Source organism: Maylandia zebra, linkage group LG23 (genome assembly GCF_041146795.1).
Source record: "Maylandia zebra isolate NMK-2024a linkage group LG23, Mzebra_GT3a, whole genome shotgun sequence".
Taxonomy (NCBI): domain Eukaryota; kingdom Metazoa; phylum Chordata; class Actinopteri; order Cichliformes; family Cichlidae; genus Maylandia; species Maylandia zebra.
In genome coordinates this window covers 22,529,768-22,545,918 of record NC_135188.1, presented here as the reverse complement: position 1 = coordinate 22,545,918, position 16,151 = coordinate 22,529,768, and the positions used below count along the sequence as shown (strand labels likewise).

The following is a 16,151-nucleotide window of genomic DNA, read 5'->3' as shown; positions in this document are numbered from 1 at the left end:
ACAGCCTGTATGTAAATGATGTGAGGTTCCTGTGTGCATGTGCTGTGGATTTATGTTCAGAAAGGACCAAAGACAGCCACAGTGAATACCTTAATCCTCCCTTCATGGGCCAGGTGAGTATGACCATTACTTTTTCTAGAATCTTGCTTTTAATTGCCACTCATGAATTTTTACATTTTTAGATGACACCGTGTTTCAGTGCTACTTCTGAAATCAGAGGACCCAAAGTTGTTACTCGTGGTTGATTATAATAACTTTGTAGCTTGGTGTAAGCACTTTAATTCATCTGAAAGAGCACTAAATGGACTATTAGGCACTTTGAATGAAAGAAAATCTCATGAAGTAGCTTCTGAATTCACTTCAGAAGTATTTAATAATAATAATAATGGATTGGATTTATATAGCGCTTTTCAAGGCACCCAAAGCACTTTACAATACCACTATTATATGTAAACATGTGACTTCCCGAAGCCACCCAAGTCTCCATAGCCTGTCTTTGGTACTGTTTTCCAACTCAAAATGTACAAAAACTGCTCATTACTAGATCAGCAGATCATGCATTAATGGTTAAGAATAGTATTGCGGCTATTTCTTAGAACTGTTTTTTTTCTTGAATGGTTTTCTCTTCTTATCTTTTCCGTTCCACCTTGCTGAAAATGTTGCACCTTCTACGCCCCCACAGTTGAGTTTTTCCATAAATTGAAAGTAAAAAAGCTCAGTGTCAATCAGACCTTTTACCACTTAAGTCCAGAGTGAAATAACAAGACCAGATTCAGATAAACATTTGAGCACATTCACAAATCATGTTTTTCTGTAGCGTTGGTTGAACTTCTAGGACAATTGTGAAATTTCTAAGTAGCTACTCATCATGCCGCCCAGGCGAAAAACCTATATGAGTTTAATGTCCAAATATCTCTACTTCTACATGATAATTTGGCACAAATCTTTAGCTTAAATGGTTGAATCACAGATGAATTAATTCCAGGTTCTGGATGGTCTACCTTGAAGTTTGGAACATATTATATTCATAGTCCCTGTAGAGGTTTCAAAGTTTAGTCATCTACACATTAGACTAACAAGCGAGAGATCCTTGCTTAGATTCCAGGAGGAGACACAAAACCCTTTGATGGTCCGTCAGGAAGGGCGTCTGGCATAAGAATCTGTGGAGCTACCTGCCATGGTGAGCCCATGTTATTAAGGGAGCAGCCGGAAGCCTTTCTTTTTCTGCCTTCTTCCTCTTTTATATTCATGGTCCCTGTGGGATGAACTATTAGGAGTTTGATGAATGTCTGATTTTTGATTGAGAGCTATATTTTCAGAGTGTATTATATGACCAAATGCCTGGAATAAAGGAGACAGACTAATGACCCTCATCCCTGCTTTAGAAGGACTTTGTTCTTAGTGCAATTTAACATCAAGTATCTCCCCCACTGTTCCCGTGTTAGCCTCCAGATGTTGGACCACGAGTTGGCTAGTTAACTTTCTTTCCTACTAACAATCATAAACCCACATTCTTTTTAAATGCCGGCAGTCTTTTGGTTTGTTATATTTATCAATGTTTTTGCTGTGAAATCTACGTAGAATTTACAGCATAGTCTAATTCGGATGGCCGTTACCAACATGTATACCAGTATGACCTGTGTTGATGGTGATTCTTAGTTACATTTGTAGTGAGGTGGACGACAGGTTCCAGCGCAGGCTACAGTGCAAGTTACCTACATCTAAAATGCTTAAATCAAAGGCAGATTGACTTCTTTCAGGTTCTTGAACATATTCATCTCTCTCCTGAAGAAGACTCTCACCTGAGGGTTAATGTTTATTTTGGCCTTACTAGGGTAAAAAAGGCAAGACTATCTAGTAGAGATGGACCGATCCGATATTACGTATCGGTATCGGTCCGATACTGACCTAAATTACTGGATCGGATATCGGAGAAAAATAAAAAATGTAATCCGATCCATTAAATATCACGAAAGCACCTCACAAAACTTGCAACGCGCCGTAACTCACCTCAGAACGTTAGCACGTCTGAGCAGTATGCATCACGTGATAGAGCGGCTGTGGCATGCGGGACCTGTGGTGGTCTGGATAGCATGTGGAGCTTCGCTAGCAACCCGGCATTTCATCTCCGACAAAGTTATCCCCGAGAGAAGTAAAGCAAGTGTGTAAGTCCATCTCTGAATGTTTGTAAAGCATTCCTGCGTTAAGCTTAACAAGCGATATATGGAGTGACTGCCTCCTCTTGCTGCTACTTCAATCATGAAACTGCTTAACGATCAGCTGATCGGCTTTTCTGTCGCGAGTCCGTCTCTCTAGTTTGCTTTTGGCCCACTTTGCACCAGAAAGAGGAAACCAGTGGATAAACAACAGCAGCACGTTTAAGCTTGATAAGCTGTTGTTAGAATTTATTTAATATTACTTTCTACACCAGGATCTTTTTCTACGCAGCTGACGGCTGTAACTGTGCAGGGGCGGATCTAGCAAAGTTTAGCCAGGGGGGACGATAGGGCATGAACAGGGAAAAGGGGCACAAAGACACACTTTTCTTTATTCTCATTTAAAATGTCTAGCTTTTAATAAATAATTATCCGAATCTTACACCCAAAGTTTTAATTTGATGTAAAAGGAATAGAAGTCCATTACTGTATATAGTAACTGTTGAGTCTACGGTAATAAATATACCCTAGTAAGCTATAGTACTTTTTCCTTTGGGAAGGTACCATCTGTGCAGTCTGCAATTTTGTTGAAGAAAGATGTTGAATCTATTTAATATTTCTTGAAAAATAATTGATTTCTGTGCATTTTTTTTTTTTCACACTGCATCAAATTAAGGTTGATTACGTCGATTAAGCATCATGAGGTAGAGCGTGAGGGGTGGTTCCCTATTTTTTATTTATTTATTTTTGTTGTTGCTGGGAGTTGGAACCCTATTAGTTAGGTTGCTTAATATTTACGCTAAGTACTCTTTAAAATACCAGAATAGGGAGGATGGTGTAGGTTTAAGTTTATTAGATTGATCAGTATTGCTGAACTATGAAACATTTTTTTTTTGCATACAGGTATAACAGAATAGCTTTAGTGTAGTTGTTGTTTTAAACTTGTGTATGAACTTATACAAAATTCAGCAAGATATTTAAAAAAAAACAGTTTTGTTGATTAAAAAACACTATATCGGATTCATATCGGTATCGGCAGATATCCAAATTTATGATATCGGTATCGGTATCGGACATAAAAAAGTGGTATCGTGCCATCTCTACTATCTAGTGGTTGACATGTCAGTATCCTATGAGCATTTCTCAGCCAGCTCTAATTCTGAAACTTCTAACTTTAAGATGGTGAGAACCAAAATGCTCAACTTGAGGCTTCACATTCTGATGAGCGGTTTCAAAGTGGTTATATCCAGCTTTTATTTACACACTATGGTTGGATTCATACTAACACCTCTAGCTGCAGACCTGATGGTTTGGTTAAGCATTAACATCATAAAATTTGCTCTCAGTTTTTCATACCTGAGAAGTATAGATATTTAAGATGAATAGTAACAAAGGCAGAAGAAGTATACTTGCTCGACGGTAATATAGCACACAAGTGCTTGTGGTTTCGCCGCCTGTACTCGCTTCAGGTTTTCTCGTGGTTTAAAAGAAAAAAAATCCCCTTTCCGGCACAACTGACTGAATACTGACAAAGCCAAAAAAGCAGTGCAGATCCAGTGATGAAGATTGCGCTTTTGCCAGTGTCTGTTTATATTTTAGATGATAGAAGTTTAGTCCTTGCCTGTGGAGACGAGGACTATTTTTGAAGTGAGTTTGATTCGGCCTCATCCAGAGTCGAGTTAAGCAGAACCACAGGGTGATTGTTTGTGGTAACTTTATGATTTTTACCACTTTCTCTCTTTTTTTCTTCTTCTGTTTGTTTTTTATTTTTATAAAGAAAAATTCCCACCCAAAGTTGTTCCCGGGGGACATTGTGGAGTATCCCAGGAACAAATACTTCTCTCATTTCGGAGTGTACTATGGAGAAAGGGACGGAGTTCCATACGTCGCTCACCTAACGTGTCGAGGTTGGTGACACTTTTTAAGGTTTTACTTCTCCACAGACAAGTGAAAAAAGTCTGCCAGAGCAGGAATAATTTCTCGAATTTTGGTTAAAAGAAATACAATTATTTTATAGAAAAGAGTGTTAAACAATGAAAATCAGCAAGAGGTTATTATGTTAGTCTCAAATTCTGCAAAAATGTAAAACTGTCTATAAGAAATTTTTCATCTTTGAAAGATGGACATGATGTGAGAACGCAGGATTTATGCTTTGTATGTGATGATATCTACTGAGAAGAGATGGACGACATGTACACCTACAAGAATCTGCTCAGTTTTCTATATAACACAGAAAAAAAAAGGTTTCCTATCAGCTCATGTAACAAAGATCATAATATGACAGATAAACTTTATTTTTCTTGAACCTTCCTCTGGAAATCTGCCTCTTAAAATAATTTGATTTCTTGTCTTTGTCTGTCAGATTCAGACACCAAACTGCTGCTGTACGGCCGAGCTCTCAGGTCAGAGGTCAAACTGGACCCTCTGGAGCTTTTGGGGAAGAAATACAAGGTAGCATGAGTGGTTTGAACATACATGATGAGTTCGTTAAAGACAGCGACTTCAAGTGTGTTTTAAAACAGGTCAACAACATGCTGGATGACACGCACCCTCCGCGGGACTTCCACGGTGTGGTGAAGCCTGCCATCGAGGACATGATGGGCCGCGAGGTGACCTTTGACATCCTGTTTCACAACAGCGAGCATCAGGCGACACTTTTTAGATACGGAGTGAAGAAGTCTGAACAGGTGAGCCAAGGGAAGAGCGCCACCTTCTGTTTATTTGCTGTGAAGCATGCTTAAAGCTGGTGTGTTTGTGTGTGCGTGTTGCAGATTGATGAGATCTACGAGTATATCATGCCAGCCTGGAAGAAACTGTTCAAGGAGAAACAGCTGTAAACCAGGTGTGCGCTCATCTTCACCACCAGGGGGTGCTGTTCTTCTCTGAATCAGCTGCATGAAGTTTGGAGGAAGTTTAAAAAGAATCCTTCTCCTCAGTTCCTACCCTTACCTTAGTCCCTTTTTACACCTCCCCCCCTTCTCTATCTTGTGTCACCCTTTCTTCCATTCTACTTCTCCTTATTTCTCGCATTCTCCCTTTTTTCTGTCATCATTCCTTCCCTTCTTATTTACTTACTTTCCCACCACCTTTCCTTGTTATCATATCCTCACTTCTATTTCTTTACATTTCTTCCTTCCTGTTTCCTTATTCTTCCCCTACCCCTTCCTTCCTGCCATCATTTCTTCATTTATCCCATCCCTTAATTCCTCCCTTTCCTTCGTATTACCTCCTTACTTCCTTATTCACCTCCTTTCCATTATCCTTATGTCCCTCATTCATTTCCTTTCTAAACCCCTCCCCCCACCCATTAGTTTTGTTCTTGATTTCCTGAATAATTATCATTATTTGTATTTGCAATTTTTTTTTACTAATATTATATTATTTGTTAAATGTGTTCATGTATATGCACTGATTTTTAAAATCTCAATTTCATTTACAGGAAAAAAAAAAAAAGAAGTACTTGTGCAAGAAAAAAAAGCAATTACCAAACTGAAAACAAAGCAAAAAAAAAACAGCAACCATAAAACAGATACATTAGGATGTTAAGATGACCTTAGAAGTGTTTAATAATGGCACTTTCGTTCTCCAAAATAAAGAGAAAATGTTCATGCTGTTTCATTAAAATGATGAGATTTTATACATTTTGTTAAAATATAATCTTTATCTTGAACTGTGATATTTCTTATTTTTGTTACTTGTAGTACAGTTTTTCCCTGTTTTAGCAGAACATTTTCCTCCCTGTTGGTTGCACATCAGTTTCTGTCTGAATACATTTTTCATGGGAGGCTCATTCACTGTTAAAACTGCCTGTGAGTGTCTAAGTTGTTCTAAATAAACTTTTATGTGCCACATTGAAAATCTTGTTAGAATCCTTCCTTCCTTCCTTCCTTCCTTCCTCACAGTTTGGGAGCCACAGTACCACCTTCAGTCTTCTTGTGCGCCTCTTTAAGCCAGGATATCAGGATTTTGTTGGTCTCTGCCGGCTTTTCCATCTGTGTCCAGTGTCCACACTCTTCGATGTGTCCCCTGGTCAGGTTTGGCATCTTCAGTTAATAAATAACAAATATCAGATTAACTTCCAATAACCATTGATTGCTCATATGACTGTGTCAATGCTTTTGTTTCTTACCGAGTCCTCCATTCCCTTGGTAAACGACGGCAGCAGTACGGGGTCTTTACCCGCCGTCAGCATCATTGTTGGCATTAGCAGCTAAAACACGCAAACATCTGACTGTGAATCAGAAATCTTGATAACAAGATGTGACTGCCAAGTCAACAAGTCTGATTTATCCTTCATTATATCAATAAAGTATTCTGATTCTGATCTGATTATGATTATGATTCCAGAGGTGCCTCCTGCTGGTCAGAATGCAGGTTTAAAGCAATTTTGCATTTGTTTCAATATTGGGACCCCAAAGTTACAGCTTTAATTTACAGCCTGTATTACGTTTGTGACACTGCACCAAACCTTCTCAAAGGGCCGGGAACACATCCACTTCCAGTTTGCATCACTATTTCGATACCAGTTCAAGGGCCCCCTGTAAAATAAAGCCCTAAGGTTACTCAGTGATTCTCCACAGAACTGGATAATTTAACTGACTGTTCAGGAATATTTGCTTATGACATCAAATTTCTTCACCTCTTCAGCAGTCTACAATTTGCAAAATACTCATTTTAGTGCCACAAACATAAAAGCAGGAACTGCAGGATTTAATTAAAATGCTAATTTTAACAAAAAGCTGTGTAAGAATCACCCATCACAGTGGATGCTTTCATGTAATAAACATAAATATTATTTGTTGGCGAGCACACAGAAACACAATCTACAGGAAGCTGGAAAATCTGCAACCTGAAGCCTCTTTCTTTGTACTGGCTGACGTAGTACTGCAGGTCGGCTTCTGTCAGCATGGAGCTCCTGGGAATCTGCTCCGGCAGACCCACAAACAGGCCACCTGTGATAAAGCGCACACACACAGCATGAGATCTGTGAATGAAGATTTAAAAATCTTCAGCATTCACAGCAAACACTGATAACCAGCAGGAAACGTCACCTCGAGCGCACACTCCTGCGGTGCTGAGAGGGGGACGACCCTTCTGTGGTACAGAGAAAAACATTCATCACGTGTGGGTGATTTTTCCACCTGTTTAGCTCTGAAACTGCACACTGCAATGCTGGGTGTGTGTGTACATTCGATCCACGCACCGCTTCACTACTGCTGGAAAAGAAAATCTTGAACGTCCTCTCCAAATCCTTCTCCAGCTCGGCCTCCGCCACACCCTGAAACACAAACCCCGCTTATGAAGCTGCAGTTTTTCTGTGACAGAAACAAACATTAATATATATATATATATATATATATATATATATATATATATATATATATAAATAAAAAACACTTACTGGTGTTTGGAAGTAGACCTGATAGTCGAATATTGGAATAGCCTTCAGTCTCTCGAAAGCAGGAACCAAAGGATTCAACTTGAACATTGGGGTGTTCAACGATGCCACAGCCCTTCACGCACATGGAAAAGCACTTTAACTTCACTGTACAGGCTCTGGGGGACTGTGTGTGTCTGTGTGTGTGTTTACCTGATTCTCTCAGGATAGAAGCGGGCCATGGCCCACACCAGGGAGCCGCCCCAGTCGTGACCCACCAGGGTGACCTGTGGTATGGACTGGAACAGGGGACCATAAGCTTTTGTGTAAACTTTAAGTTATCATGCTATTCAATGACAGTGTTGATACTCACCATTTTATCCAAAAATACGACTAACTCCTGAAAAAGAGAGAAAAATATGATTCAGAAAAACATTTTAAAACAACACTAAATCTGTAGATTTAATATTTTTGTAATGTGTACCTTACAAAGCTCCTCATGAGAATATTCCTCTATGTCTGTGAGAGTCAATACGGCAGGAATTACACCAACACTGAGCTGACTCCACACAAAGACTGTATATAAAGGATGGTTGTAGCTTCTCTGATGTCACACACTGGTAAAAGTGTGGTAGTTAAGCCTCAAGCTGAGCATTTTAGGTCTTTTGATCCTGGGCATTAAGGGCTAGGGGAAGTGACATATCCCTGCTGTTCATTATAAAGAATTTATACTGGGAAGCTACATACATCTTTTAAGTACAGTCTATATTTTCAGTCTTTCAGTATTTCAACCTACCAGGGGGCGCTGTGGACTCTCCATATCCTTTCATGTCCAGAGCTAAAACCCTGAATCCTGCTGCAGCCAAGGCTGGGATCTAGCACAGGGGTGAGAGGGTTGTTTAATGATCATGGCTTTTATTTCAGGATTATTGCAGGATTAAAAGAACCAAAACACCACCAACAACAAGTAAATATAACTGCAAACTTAAATAAATCAGAACAAAGACTTGAATTAAATGGAAAACAAGACAAACTATAAATATAAGAAGGGATATCTCTGACTCTTAGTGTATCTCATCTCAAACACCCTCTGAATACACTTTGGAAGGTGACTATTTCGTGCGTTCCAACATATCCAATGGAAACAGGTTACCTGGTACCTCCAGGAGTACCAGCTCTCCGGGAAACCGTGACACAGTAGCACCGGTGGACCGGAGCCCATTTCCACATAATGAGTCCTCACACCAGGCTGGAAAAGACAGCCAGCAGCATTTCAGCTCTGTGTTGCGTTTTCATAATTCAACAGGTTGCTGGCACTGATAGATATTAATACTTTTATGGTGATGTAGCCATGGGACACTTCATCAGGGCTGCAGGCTGGTGGGGGGCTCACTGTTCCAACAGCCTGGAGATTCAAACGTATACAAATGTTATTAATGTAATCATTTTCTTTGTTGTAGTTAGATCTAAATGTGAGGGTCTTTAAACCCACTGCATCAGAGAAGATACTCAGAGTGACACAAACCTGAAAGCCAGTAAATTCAGACAGTTTCTCCAGAGCAGCATCCAGATTTTCCACCAAGACGGCCTTCATCCCTGCTCCCTCTGCGGCTTTTACACCCTCAACATCAGCATCCAGCCACAACGCCTGAATAGAGATAGATGACTCATAACATCTGATATACAAGAATTTAATCTCAGTGATGCTGCATATTTATTGTCTACATCACGAAACCCTCTACCTGTTTGGGTGTCACCCCCAGGCGCTGCAGGGCAGAGCTGAACATGGCGGGCTCAGGGACCCTGTGACCCAAGTGGCAGGACTGGAGGACCAGGTCAAAATGGCCTCCCAGCAGAGAGAGAAGGCGACCTGTGCCATCTCCAGCCGCTCTGTCATCTACCCAGTGATTGGCCAGCACAGCTGTCAGTAACCCTTTAGATCAGAGGTTGACGCAAAGATTAGACATCATTGGTAGTGACCTACTTTTTCCCCACAATGCATTTAAACAAGCAGGTAGCGGTGACAGTGACAATGTTCACTTTACGCAGATATCGTGCTGAAATAAAGGTGAAGTAGACTGTCTCCTTCAAAGATGAGGGACACAGGAATTCAGAACAGAAATATTTTGCAGTGAGAGAAATTAAACAAGGTTTTTCAACCAGATCTGAATTTTTTTCTACTTATTTCTTTATGCAGAGGAAGCCAATGTGGACGTGGCTTAAACCTGCTTTCTTTCAACTCCTCTGGCTCCAACTCCTCTGTAAGTTTGCTTCTTTAAAGAGTGTTGTGTGTACCGCTGCGTCGCAGGCCAGCAGCTGTCTTCAGCACAGCTGCTTGGACGTCCATCATTGCCTCTGTGAGTTTGTCTAGCAGGCCTTTAACTGACCAATCAGCCGGCAGAGTCACACTCCTGTCCCGGGCTTCCTGCACACACTCGGCCTCCAAAGCTGGGATCATCTGCACACAGACACACAGCTGTACATCAGTGAAATAGCAACAAAAGGCATGAAGTGAAACTGTAAATGTCTTCGCCCACCTGTGTAAGTGTCATGGCTCCTCTCTCAGCCTGCCTCAGGGCGCCGTCGTCTTTGGACTCCAAACTGGAGAGAAAACCTCTGAGAAACAGAGCACAAAACCTCAGATTAATGCGGTGATTAGAAACTGAGAGGGGCGAGCCTTGGTGGTTTCTATCTATAACACTCAGCTCTCAGGCAAATGTTTACTGAACTCTTAGATCAGGTCTGAGATGAAACAGAATCAGCTAGAAGTGCCTGCAAAGAGCAAAGACTTTGAGGAAGTTATACGTTTTTGCAAGTCAGAATAAAAGTTACACAATCGAACGAAAAGGCAGAGATGTTAATTTAACAGACTGGACCTGTGTCCAGTCTGTTAAATTAACACTGAGAGGTAATCCAGAAAATCCCTGCTGTAAGTGTTTCTGAGACCTCTATCTCATCAACATGATCAATACTTGCCATAATTTCAAAATGTTATGGACACAACTTTTTTGTTGTTGCTGTCTAAAATTAACATTGTTATTAACAAAAAGTTGCCAAGTATGTTCACATATTTTTGGCCATGTAGTAGCTTACGTGCACCTGCTCATTTCCAGCAGTTAAGTCAAATATTTCTTTGCTGTTGTAATAATTATCCAGCTTGAAGCGCAGATCTGATATCCACACTCACTCACACTGTAAATAAACAATCAGAAATTCGTGCAGCAGCTGCGTATTTTATTGGCTTTTTTGTTTTGTTTTTTAATATAATCAAATATAAACACAAAGCGGTCTCCATACGACACATCTGTGCGGTTCAGAGATGTTACAAAACGGTCACTTCTTACCCCGGTAGGTTGTGCAACTCTTCCAGCTTTTTAAAAATGGCAGCACGTCTGGCAGAGACGGCGACTCCCCAGAAGTTGAACAGGATGGCTTTCTTATCAGCCATCTCTCGATCGGTTCTTTTTGCTTTCTCCAAACGGTATTCAGGATCTCTGCTGCTGCTGCTGCTGCACCTGTGTACAGGGTAAACTTTGCCCTAATAGACTCACTGCGGGTCCACCCACTTACCCAGTGAGCTCACACTTAACTGAAAAACAGCGGCGAGACCAGACATGCACGTGACTTCTCGCAACAAACCAAAATTTTTGTTGAAATCAGTTCCACGAATAAAAGACCAAACATGTCCTCTTTATGTTTAATAATGATAATACGTTAAACAACAATTTAAAAAAACTATTCAAAACTTTTTAGCGTCTGTGTGACAATGATCTACAAATGAAACATTTCTTTTAAAGTTGTAAAATGCTACTATCATACATATTATTATTATTATTATTATTATTATTATTATTATTATTATTATTATTATTATGTTTTAAAGGCAGTCACTACATGATACTACTCTGTAGCTTCATCGCTTCAAGTCGGTGTTTCTACTTTACAAGTTTTGAGCAGCTGTTAACATAGTTGACTCATATTTGCAACGTGTCAGGAAGAGTTTTTTTAGCATTCTTCTATAAATATGAAACATTTTCATGAAACATTGACAAAATATAAATCTAATTAAACCAAACAAAATAAAAAGCAGCAAGTAAAGAAGGAAACATCAGACACAGCAAATCACACCAATAATGAAATGAGATGAACAAATTATTTAAATGGACAAATGTGGTGAATAAGTTAATTAAAAATAAGAATGTTGTTGGGCGTCGCTTTCCTTCTGCTACATAGACATATTTATGTACTGTAGCTGATTCCCTTCTAATATGTCAAGTATTGCTGAACTTCTGTACCATGACACTGACATCTTTGCTATTTTAGACCACATATCATGATACAGTAGTATGTTTGTTTACTCCATGACTGCCACTTCTAATGTGTATGTGATGCACAGTTTCAAAAAGATTATCAAAAAAGCAAGTACTGGCAAACTGTCTATTAAGACAAGCGGACTCCCATCAAACTAGAGCTGGCAGGGAGACACTAAGGAGCCAGGCCCTTCCCAGAATGCAAATCCTGCACAAACAGAGTCAGTGAATGTCGTGTAGAAAGTGTGGAGGTGGATTGGTGGGTCTGAGGAGACTCTGTAGAAAGACAAAGTGCCAGCATTCCAGTCCAAATGTACTCCTACTTAGTTGGAGGACCAGCTGTGAGGAGAATTTATAGGTCTGATGATTTTATTATGCAAGGAGTAGTAACCATCTTCACAACAATACAAGCTCCAGGAGTACACTATGATAATCTTCAATATCTTTGTAAGTTACCGCTATGTTGACCTTTCTTTCCCATTCAACCTCCCAGTAACAGCCTCCAGTCAGACCAATTCTATGTCGCGACTGGGGCCAAGCTTCATATCGCTCTGGATAATGAGAATATGGCTTCCCCTCACTCAGCGGTATCACAGTCCTATTGTCGTCAAACAGGAAGAGATAAATCTGTGCTGTTTTGGTCCAGTTTGTGCTCACAGTCATCTGATTAGAAAACAAGAAAAAAAACCAGATTAATTTAGAAGTCAGAGTTAAAAACAAGCAAACAGTGAAAAAATATATATATGTATACACACAAATGCATGGATCAATCGGAACACATACATATTAGAATAATTTAGAATAAAATCTTCAACACCGAGTGTTCTTCTGAAGTTCTCAGGTTTATCCATACTCAATACTGATGGACACGGCACTGCATGGGGAAGCTGTTCTTTCCTGCTGGGCACTGACAGAAAATAAGTGATATTAAAATTATAATGTAATTCATGGTACAATTAGTTTTAGTTTTCTTAAAATCTGAGTGATAATGAGATTAATGATTGTACTTTAGTAACTAAACTGGCCTCAAATGAACTTAGGTGGAGGTTTTAAGTAAATACACAGGGGGCGGTCTTAGCCTGTTTGGTGCCCTGGGCGAACAGATGCTGCTCCGGCCAGCCAGAGAATCTCGCGCCGCCCCCACCACGATGCCGCCCTGGGCAACTGCCCGTGTCGCCCATATCAAAAACCGCTACTGTAAATACAATATATGTCAATACAATGTTAAGATTAACATTAATGAGGAAAATATCAGACAATCAAATGTGTTGTCTTTTGGAAAGTTGGTACATAATGTACATATGGCAGTCTAAATTGTGGATTTGGTGCAGATAATTGTACAGAAAAACATCAAAAACATTATTTCATTCCCACCTATCACAGCCATTCTGGTGTTCCTTCTCAAAGTTTTCAAATTTACCCATAGACGTCTCACTTCTCATGGAGACACAGATTCCTGGAGGGGTGATTTTTTCCTGGTGGTCTGATAGAAACACACACTTTGCCTTAAAATACATGTTCTTGGCGAAATACATTTAGATGAAGATAGAAGTCTTCCATTAAAAAATAAATACATGTGCTATTTTAGTATTTTCAGTGGTGATCCTCGTGGTAGTAAACTGATACACTTGGTTGGTAAACATCAGAAAAGGAGAAATCTGTTTTCCTGGTCCAATGGTCATATCTAGTGTACTCTACATGTTTAATGTCAGTGAGACTTTTTACACAGATAAATAAAGGCCAAAAACTGATTGCAACTTCTACTTTGTGACATTCATGAGGGATATATGTGAAATAAAATTGGATGACAGATTAAGGAACAACAACTCATTCATGACAATTTAAATACTGAAAATCCTTTTTTAATCAAACACTGTAAATCACTTTTTGGCACCCCTCTCAAGTTTTGTAACCTGCCACATTGCTGCTGCCACAACTGGGTTTAGAACATGAGAGCACGTGTGGGGGAGCACTACGCCAGCTGCTCAGGGTAAGAGGTGGAGTACACCCTGGACATATCACCAGTCTGCCGCAGGGCTATCAGACAGACAGACAGACAAAAGAAAAAAAACATGCTTCTTTCATTTTTGTTTCATATGCTTTATTTGCTTTATAAATGTTTTGCTTTTGTCTTTTCCTTTGTAGATGGTCTGACTCAGCAAATATCTGAGTGGCAGTTTGAGATTTCTCCTTTAGCCAGGAAACTCACAGTTCCACACCAGGTGGAGGCAGGACAACAACTACTGTTACGCCTCAATGAATACGGGCTCGGGGATGAGGGGAGACTAGAAAAGAAAAAGGCAAACAAAGCAAGTGTGAAACTCAAGGTTTTTAGTAAAAAGGACTCAACTCAAAGAAATGGCAACACTGCTATTTCAACTAAACAAAAGTCATCCACAAACTAAAATACCCTAAGGAAAGACAAAAGAAATGGTTTACCAAATTAAAGGTACACTTCTGCTGCCAGCAGATACCTGCTACTCACCAGCAGCTCAAAGAAAACACCAAGTTTTAACATATGCAGAATACACCACTAAATCTCACCACCAAAGACTGGTCCACACACTGACTGAGCAGTGATTCACTAGCTTAAATACGTGATTAGGAATCTTTCTGTACTTTTAGGTGCTACCTTATTATCAAAAGGGTTGCAATAGCAATTGATCTACATACACGTTTGACCTGACACAGAAGACTTTCACTCTAATCAATATAACAATAGCAACACATATGATGGCTTCTACAACTGTCAAGGCAGCTTTGCAGCAGACAGGAGTTGGATTCAAAATAAAGGGCCCATAAGCTTAAAAGCAACTTTATTGCTGAGGTTTAACATAATACAAACTAAAGCAGAACAGAAACAAAATATCCAAAACTTTTATTCTTCTTGGGAAACAGACAATGTAGCAGGACACAGCCACAAGAAAAAACATGACAAAAGATGAGTGGCAACTGAGCGAATACACACAAAAACAGAATAACAACAACATAAGACAGGAAATAAATAACACTGAGACCAGGACTAAGACTTAAATGGACGAGTCTGACACAGAGAAAGAAAACAAAACACACAAGACTGAGGGGACAGAATGGGAACACAAGAGGGGGTTAACCTAAAGATTTAGAAACTGAGAACTAAAGACATGAAACCACAACACCAAAGGTATAAGGAAATAATAAGACATGAAGACACTAAGAAATAACAGAGATATTAACATATAATCAAAACAGAATACAAAACTATAAAACAAAGATGATCAAAGAAAACTCAAAACATCCCTAAAGCTCAAAGACACAGGGACCATGGCAACACTAACATGATGTTTTAATAAGAAATATTAAGTTTTCATCTAAAATCTGGTTTGCTGGACTTAACGTAAAATATTTTTAAAAGTCTAATTTTAGACTTGATTCATCTTAAATACTTCTGAAATGATAAGTTCATTTTTAAAGCACTTAAAGTGTACCATGTTGTTTGTTTCTTTTGTACAGTTTTTTTTTCAATAATCAAAAGAAGAAAAAATCTATATAAAAACGTACATAGAAACTATTATTTGAAGTAGTATAGTATATTGGTGCATTGTGTACACTGCTCGGTAAACATAAGAGGACTATGTCTGTGAAGGTTCTCAGTCATCCAGGTCATCGTAGTTTAAGGAGCTTGGAAAGAAAAGTGTCTGGACTTAAGAGGACTAGTTTTGACGTCTTCTGGTCCAATGGCGGCATCCAGTGGACCCTCCAGGCATTAAGAGTTCCGCTTTTTACAGGATGCGTTCTTATGAAAACTGGGAGTAACGACATGACTGGCGGCATTTTTCCTAAAGTCGCCAACGCGTGGACACACGCAGAAAATAAAACCGTCTGTGTGATATCTGAACACAGTGCCATACAGGTAAGATTCATCAAGAAGAGCTGGGCGGTTTTTAAAATGTAGAAACTTTATTGCTGTTTCCATATGAGATATGCAGGCAAAGGAATGACAGGCTCACACTTTTGGGCTTTCCCACTGCAAAAACACTGAGGCTAACAGCTGTGGAGGAAAGTTTTCCTGATGCCGTTGCACAGACTCGCAAGATGCGGTTTGTGTTTTTGTAGGTGACCTGATGGTAAAGAAACCAAAAATTTTGTTCTCGGCTGAACTGTAACTTATTACAGAGAACATGAATTAATGAATCGTGTTCACATGTTCAGATATTATCTACCTCCACGCCCTTTTTTAAATTAGGGTTATATATGGCAAAGGCCAAATAACCCACTTCTATTTTTGTTTACCTTGTCAAGAAACGCCCATATAAACACGCCTACAAG

The 16,151-nt window shown here is 39.5% G+C and overlaps 2 protein-coding genes across 2 annotated transcripts; one reads left to right on the top strand and one right to left on the bottom strand.

Annotated features, from left to right (window-relative positions):
* Nucleotides 1–38: 38 nt before the first annotated feature.
* Nucleotides 39–4,999, top strand: plaat1l (phospholipase A and acyltransferase 1-like). Its single transcript, XM_004562534.2, has 5 exons — nt 39–113; nt 3,934–4,063; nt 4,519–4,607; nt 4,679–4,843; nt 4,928–4,999. The coding sequence occupies exons 1-5, from the start codon at nt 105–107 to the stop codon at nt 4,991–4,993; spliced, it is 459 nt and encodes a 152-aa protein (XP_004562591.1). The 5' UTR covers nt 39–104; the 3' UTR covers nt 4,994–4,999.
* Nucleotides 5,000–5,690: 691 nt separating this feature from the next.
* Nucleotides 5,691–11,126, bottom strand: ephx2 (epoxide hydrolase 2, cytoplasmic). Its single transcript, XM_004562531.5, has 18 exons — nt 10,878–11,126; nt 10,071–10,149; nt 9,829–9,991; nt 9,276–9,466; nt 9,059–9,181; nt 8,867–8,938; nt 8,687–8,782; nt 8,330–8,408; nt 8,018–8,052; nt 7,907–7,933; nt 7,747–7,832; nt 7,558–7,669; nt 7,360–7,434; nt 7,208–7,250; nt 7,006–7,108; nt 6,625–6,694; nt 6,286–6,366; nt 5,691–6,199 (listed from the first exon to the last, which is right to left on the bottom strand). The coding sequence occupies exons 1-18, from the start codon at nt 10,979–10,981 to the stop codon at nt 6,053–6,055; spliced, it is 1,686 nt and encodes a 561-aa protein (XP_004562588.2). The 5' UTR covers nt 10,982–11,126; the 3' UTR covers nt 5,691–6,052.
* Nucleotides 11,127–16,151: the final 5,025 nt, after the last annotated feature.